We start from the raw sequence: 7,444 nt of genomic DNA, 5'->3' as shown, positions 1-7,444 counted from the left end.
TATACCAAAGAAAAGGACTACTACCTATATCTTATATGGAGTATGTAGTTTATAGTTTATTTTATTCAGTTGGTATTACATACACGCGGTAATGATTAAATTTAAACAATATCAATAATATAACGGTTAATTGAAATACAGATAAACAATAATAAATCAATAACACAGAAAATTTATTTATTTATGATTTATGACTTATATATGAAAATAATTAAATAAATATTCACCTGCAATAGAGACTCTGTTTTGTCCTAATCTTGCAATACATTTTACGCAACTAATGTAAAATGCGTAAAATGTGAAAATGTCTGTTGAGGATGTAATAGGGATGCATCTGTTGACAGATGCGAGCAGAGTACCTGCTACCACTATATAATAATAATAATTACAATAATAACAATAATAATAATATATTATTTCTTTTTGTATTTCGTTTTTGGTTACTACTTTTATACTTCATCATCATCATCTGTCGCTTCATAAAAAAATTAAATAATTTTTTATTAAATTTGAAATAAATAATGAGCGATAATTTGTTAAATCAAATAAAACATTATATTTACATATTACATTACCGAGATTGATTAAAAAATTTATCTAAATAACTGTAAGTAATCTTTCTTTTTTTCTTTTTCTTTAATTTTACAATTAACACATCTACCAAATATTAAATTTATGTTTATAATTTTGTGTGCCATTATTATTAATTAATGTTACTATATACTATATACTATATAGTATATAACCCTGATGGTAAATATTACTTATTATTAATAACAAAACATCAATAATAATGATATTGCCGACTACTGTTATGAGAGGGGGTGATGCACGATTCAACCTATAAACCTATGAATAATATTTATATATATATATATATATATATATATATCTATATATATATATATATATATATATGTGCGTGTGTGTCAATATTTCTCAGTAATTAAAAGCAACTCATACTCACTTTTTGTGAGTAATATAATAATTCCACAAAGTTATGTGCTATATGTTATTATAAATTAAAAAAAAACTAAAACTACATTACATATAATATACATATATGTATATAAATAAAAAAAATAATAACATCAAGTGTCAAAATCAAACGCCATTAGTTTCTCCATTTTTTTGTTAGAGTTTATTTTTCAAAATAGTTTCTACCATGAATACTTAGTAAGTATCATGAAAAATAAAATTATTTTATTAATAATAATAATAACAACAATTATTATTATTGTTATTTTAGTGACAATAGAGGTGGGGGTAGAGAAGGTGCAGGTGTTTCTGGTAATGCCTTTGATCGTTGGGTTCAACGATCATCATCAGATATGACCGATGATTCAGCAATAATAAAAATGCAACATCAATACTGGGTTACTAAACAAACATTGTCAAGAAAGCTTGGTAAAAAAGAAGATGAATGTATTGTTGCATCAGATGCTGAACTTGATGCTAAATTACAACTTTTTAAAAGTATACAGGAATCATGTTCACATTTATTGCGTGTTATTGACAAATATCAAGAAAGATTGTGTATTTTAGCACAGGAGGAAAATACTATGGGACGTTTTTTAAAAGATGCTGGAAAACAAGATAAAACTAGAGCTGGTAAAATGATGTCAGCAGTTGGTAAATCATTGTCTTATTCAGGTCAACAGCGTTTAACTTTACGTGGACCTTTAATACGTTTATATCAAGAAGTTGAAACTTTTCGAAATCGAGCGGTTGAAGATACTTATGAAACAGTACAATCAATGGAAAAAGCACGTACTGAATATCGAGCTGCATTATCTTGGATGAAAAATATATCACAAGAATTGGATCCTGATACTTCAAAACAACTTGAACGATTTAGAAAAGTTCAAACACGTGTAAGACGTGGTAAAACATTATTTGATAATCAAGCACTTGATTGTTTACAAAAAGTTGATCTTCTTGCAGCAGCAAGATGTAATATGTTTAGTCATGCTCTTGTTTTATATCAAACAACACTATTTAATTTTACTCAAAAATCCGCCCAAGCTTATTCAACAATAGCCAATAGTTTTAAAGGATACCAACATTATGATTTTATGGTAGTTAAAGAACTTGCTGAAACATCATCTAAATTAGCTAGAGAAACTACTGCTGCTGCTGCTGCTGCTGTTACTGCTAATGATGTTGATGATGCTGACACTGCTGCTGAAGCAAATGATTATTCATCTTCTAATTACAACAATAAAAATAATTATCATGATAACGATAAATTATTATTTTTTGATACAGATGATGTTTCTGTTGAAAAAGCTCAACAAGCTATACAAATTGATGATACTACTGATGAAAAAAATAATAAATATATTACAACAACAACAACAACAACAACAGCATATAATAATCAATTAGATGATATATTATTGGATATTGGCGAAAATAATAAAAATGTTTCTGACATTAGTCCAGCTGCTACTCCTCATGATAATGTTGATAATGATAAAGAACTTGAAGAATTTTTTGGTATTATACCAAGTTATAAAATTAAACATCACAATGCACAACATGTGAAGGAATTAGAAAAAAGTCTTGCTGAATTAGATTTAAAAATGGATTCATTTACGGGAGATAATGTTAATTTTGATTTTGATTTTGATAATGCAACATCTTTTACACCATCATCTTCAACAGTAGCAACAATATCGAAAGATCAAGCACAACAAAACTCTTTACAATCTCTTACTTCTGAAAATATTGCATTGCTAGATGAAATTCTTGATAGTGGAACAAAAGTCAATTCTGAATGGGATACACTTATTAATGATTCATTTTTACCACCAGGAATTTTAAAACAAAGTCTTGGAGATGCTGTGAAGGGAAAAAATTTATTTAAATCAACTAGTGATGAGAATAAGGTTTGTATATTTATTTATTATTATTATTTTTTTTTTTTTAAATTTAATTTAATTAAAAAATTAAGAATAAAAAAATGTTTTTTTTTTATAGAAGAAAAAAGGAAAACAAAAAGGCAATTCATGGTTAGATTTATTTGCTGAATTAGATCCATTGGCAAATAATTCTATCGAAAGTTTGCCACGATCTATAGACAAAAATGCTCCACCAGTATAAATTACATCATCTGGAAATTGAGAAAAATAAATTGTATGACTAGTCTTTTAAACATTCCAGTAGTATAACGATGATGTTTGCTGAATGTTTTATACCAAAGATTTCAAAATAATAATAATAATAATAATAATAATAATAATAATAATAATAATAATAATAATAATAATAATCATGAACAAAATTATATATATATAACAATAATAAACTTTATGGTGTGAATTTACCGTTTGATGTGTACTTATTCTTCTTCTTATTATTATAATAATAATAATAATAATTATTATTATTATTATTATTATTATTATTATTAAAATATAATAATATATTATTAAAAATTCCCTGATTAAACAAAACGATTTACTCAATGATGATTGTATATCTATATATCTATATAGTAATAAAATTGAATCGTTTTGAGTTATTTTGAATCGTTTCTTTTAATCAGGGCTAAAGATTTTTTTTTTTAAATATATAAATGAGTATATATGATACTTAAGTAATGTTTAAGCATTTCAAATTTATTAATTTTTTTTCATGTCAAATTACCATATTTCAATAATAAAAATTTACTATACAATATTACAATAAAAATATACCAAATGGCGGTGTAATGTTTCTAATCGCAACACGTATAATTATACAATTTGTTCTTATGCAATTTTAACACTTCTTTTATTTATTTTTTTTAAATTTAATTCAGCTACTTATAGACAATAAATTAAGAGACTAGGATTATTTAAATTCTTATTATTTTATTATTGGATAATTTTATAAGTAATTGCTTTTTTTTTTCTAATTCATAATCATAACTTGACAGAGGAGAAAAATTCTAGTCTTTAGTTTGTAAAACAACGCATTGGCGGGATCACAGAATTATTAAAGATAAAATCAAAGTTTATACCGATTCTTGTAAATAATAATAATAATACTTAATTATTATTATTTTATTAACATTATTATTATTATTATAGGCAAGGATTTCTAAGCAAAGTTTTGATAGCTCAGGGATCAAAAAATTGGGCCATTGCAGTTTTTACTCTGTAAAAAAAAAAATTTCTCATTATGTATGTGATTTTTGGTTCAATAATTAAATAACTTATTACATACTTTTCAAATAATTGCGAATCTTTGGTGCAACGCAATTGCTGTAAAATCTGATAAAGTCCCAATTCACGTAAACGTGCCTGACGTTGAGCAGCACCAGGTTCTTCTCTCCAAACTAAATTACATACGCAAAATATAGCTGCAACTTTAAGTTTTACATTGCTATGCATCTAAAATAATAATAATAATAATAATAATAATAATAATAGTTATAGTAATAATTATTATTATATCGAGTATATAAAATATACAAGTTAATAAAAAAATTTTATACTATGTATATATTTACCATATAATCCATAAGTTTTTTTAAAACATCTTCATTAGCCATAATGTGTTCTCTAGCACGATCACCATCAGCAACATTTGCAAGAATACATAGTGCCTGTTCTTTAACATCAACTGAATGATCGGGATCTTCAAGAACAAGAATAACTGCTTGCATTACATGAGCCGCATGTTCATCCATTATACGATCAATATGTGCCTTAGTAGAGAGTAAATTTCTTAATAAACCAAGTGTTTTCATTAAAACAGCAGGTTCAGGATCAGCAAGCAGTCGAAATATTTGATCAGTACCAAGGCACGATAATATTTGTGATTTAACACGTTGTTCTGCTTGAAAGGCAACATTCATAAGCGCCCATATTCCATTAAGTCTAAGTGCCGGATCAGGTCTTTTTGTTAATGAACATAATAATTCAACACCACCAGATTCAAGTATTGGTTCTTTACTAGGACTAAATTCTAATAATAAATTGCACAAAGTACTTGAAGCAACAGTCAATAAATCATCTTCACCACCACCACCACCACCACTACTGCCACTATTATTATTACTACTACCATTACCACTATTGCCACCATTACTACTATCTCCTCCTCCTAATCCAATTCCAGTTCCAGTTCCAGTTACATTTCCTATAATTAAAGATCCACCAACAACTCCACGATTATCAAATCCTTTATCAGCACCATGAAGTAGCTGCATAAGAGGTCGCCAAACAGCATGATCTTGAAATGTTGTTCTAAGCTGTTGAACACTTCTTGATAATGAATGAAGACATCTAACAGCAGCAAGACGAACTCTAGGACCACCAGGATCTTGAAGTCCAGAGACTATAAATTCCATAAGATTTTCCGTTTCAATAATTCTTTTACGTATATCTTCATCATTAGCACCTAATGATGCAAATGCACGAAAAGCAGCTTGACGCATATCTTGACATAATCCTGCATCTTGAACTTGAGGATGTGGTCTTAATAATTCAGCAAGAGTTGGTATAAGATGATTACTAATAGATGCTAAACGTTGTAATTCAGTATCAACTTCTGTTAAATATGCAAGAGTTTCAGCAGCAGCAACACGTTCACGTGGTGGTCTATCTCGATGACAAAGTCTTACTAAACAAGGTAATGCACGATAAACAACACGTGGATCTGTTGCTGATAATGCTCCAGCACGATGCATATATGCAACACATCTAGCAGCTTCAAGTTGTACTAATGAACTTTTTTCACGTCCAATTAATTGACCAAGAAGTACTGGTAACAGTTTACTTTGAGTTCCATTTCCAGTTCCATCACTTTGTCCTCCTCCTCTTCCTCCTCCTTTACTATCTGTTGATGTATTAGCAACAACCGTAGAAACTAAATTATTTTGATAACACATATTGGCTAAACAAGCCAATGCTGGAAGTTGTACATCTGCCAATGGTGAATCTAATTGAGCTGCTAATGTTTCAACAGCACCACCTTTCATTAGAGCATTTTGTTCATCAGCTGTTTTACATGCTGTTGTTAATATTGTTGCAACACATACTTGACAAGTTACTGATCTAGATGCTAAAGACAACAAGCGTGTTACTAATGCTGAATCTTGATATAATAATTGTACTGGTGCATTTGAATGTTGGAAGACAGTTCTCAAACATCTAAGACACGCCTCTATAAGTAAATCTGTTAATTTAACTTTTATATCTTGTGAATAATTATTGTTATTATTATTATTATTATTATTATTATTATTATTATTATTATTTATTAAACAAGAATCAGTAACAACAACAAGACCACCTTCCCCAACTGGAGTTGACAGTAGCAATTGAAGAATTAAAGGGACTACTCCAAGATCTATTAGTGCCAACACATGTTGATCTGTACCTTTTGCCAAAGATCCAAGTGTTACAACAGCCTCTAAACGAATTCTTTCTTCTGCTGTTGTTTTTGTTATTGTTGTTGTTGTTGTTGTTGTTGTTGTTGTTGTCGCTGTTGTTGTTGATTGATTATTATCATCACTTAAAAGTTGTAAAAGACGTGGTACCACACCTTGAGCTATTACTGAACCTTTTTGGCGGTTACTACCAATCACAGAGTTCTTAAGACAACTGTTAATAATAAATCAAGATAAATAATTATGTTATCATTAAAAATTTTTTTTTAATTATTTGAATTAATAATTTTAGTCACCTCTACTTACATTAATGCATCTAGACACTTTTGGGGATCTGGCGAATACAACTCGTCGATATAACTTCGAGAGCTTTCAATATCCTATCAACAAAATATCATTTTTATTAACTTTATAAATTAAAAGTTAAAAATAGCAACATTGGGTTTTTGTTATTGCTATTATTATTATATTAATAATAAAAACAAAACTATTATTTTAATAATAAGAATATAACAAGTATTATAATTATATCAAATTTACTTACCATAAACGGCTGCATCACCGATACCATAACTAATACTTTGCTTTATTTTTCATATATAACCACTTGATATTACTGTAAATAATAATTTTATAAGATATTATTTAAAATTTGATAAACTTGCCACGAGGAGTCCGTCAAAACCTTTTTGTTGGTTATTACGTGAGAAAAGTAAACGTTTTCTCTAAAAACTATCTACATATGTGTTATGTATAAGTGTATGTATATAAATACACAATATATCGTAATCATATATACACAATTCAACGATGTAACTACAGATATGTATATAAAATAACATAAAGTGTGTGTTGCGCATCGCAGTTAACTCATGCTATGTAATATACATACATATGTATATATATTTTTTTTTCTCTGCGTAAAGGTGTGTTGTATTGTTGTTGTTACCATTGTATTTATACTTATGTACAGTTGGTAAAAACATACTCATCTTTTATTACAGGTATATATATATATATATATATTTAATATAAGTCTATATAGTAGCTAGTAGCTATAGT

At 27.7% G+C, this 7,444-nt stretch overlaps 2 protein-coding genes across 2 annotated transcripts; one reads left to right on the top strand and one right to left on the bottom strand.

Annotated features, from left to right (window-relative positions):
- The first annotated feature begins 928 nt into the window (after positions 1-928).
- LOC106693071 (islet cell autoantigen 1-like protein) lies at positions 929-3,329 on the top strand. The gene is made up of 3 exons (XM_008548527.3): positions 929-1,176; positions 1,250-2,891; positions 2,983-3,329. Exons 1-3 carry the CDS (start codon positions 1,166-1,168, stop codon positions 3,103-3,105), a joined length of 1,776 nt encoding a protein of 591 aa, XP_008546749.1. The 5' UTR covers positions 929-1,165; the 3' UTR covers positions 3,106-3,329.
- A 301-nt stretch (positions 3,330-3,630) lies between these two features.
- Positions 3,631-7,241, bottom strand: LOC103570703 (armadillo repeat-containing protein 8). The gene is made up of 5 exons (XM_014442453.2): positions 6,927-7,241; positions 6,689-6,762; positions 4,499-6,596; positions 4,213-4,379; positions 3,631-4,143 (listed from the first exon to the last, which is right to left on the bottom strand). Exons 1-5 carry the CDS (start codon positions 6,951-6,953, stop codon positions 4,107-4,109), a joined length of 2,403 nt encoding a protein of 800 aa, XP_014297939.1. The 5' UTR covers positions 6,954-7,241; the 3' UTR covers positions 3,631-4,106.
- Positions 7,242-7,444: the final 203 nt, after the last annotated feature.

This window comes from Microplitis demolitor, chromosome 5 (genome assembly GCF_026212275.2).
Source record: "Microplitis demolitor isolate Queensland-Clemson2020A chromosome 5, iyMicDemo2.1a, whole genome shotgun sequence".
NCBI classification, from domain to species: Eukaryota; Metazoa; Arthropoda; class Insecta; order Hymenoptera; family Braconidae; genus Microplitis; species Microplitis demolitor.
The sequence above is the reverse complement of the archived record's forward strand: the minus strand, read 5'-3'. Positions and strand labels throughout refer to the sequence as shown.

Bases quoted from the DNA above. Each gene is read 5' to 3' on its own strand.
- LOC106693071 (XM_008548527.3), top strand. The intron at 2,892-2,982 runs GTTTGTATATTT...TTTTTTTTATAG, and splicing joins CAACTAGTGATGAGAATAAG to AAGAAAAAAGGAAAACAAAA.
- LOC103570703 (XM_014442453.2), bottom strand. From the start codon at position 6,953: ATGGTATCGGTGATGCAGCCGTTTATG. The intron at 6,763-6,926 runs GTAAGTAAATTT...TTTTGTTGATAG, and splicing joins CGGTGATGCAGCCGTTTATG to GATATTGAAAGCTCTCGAAG. The intron at 4,380-4,498 runs GTAAATATATAC...TTATTATTTTAG, and splicing joins AAAAACTTATGGATTATATG to ATGCATAGCAATGTAAAACT.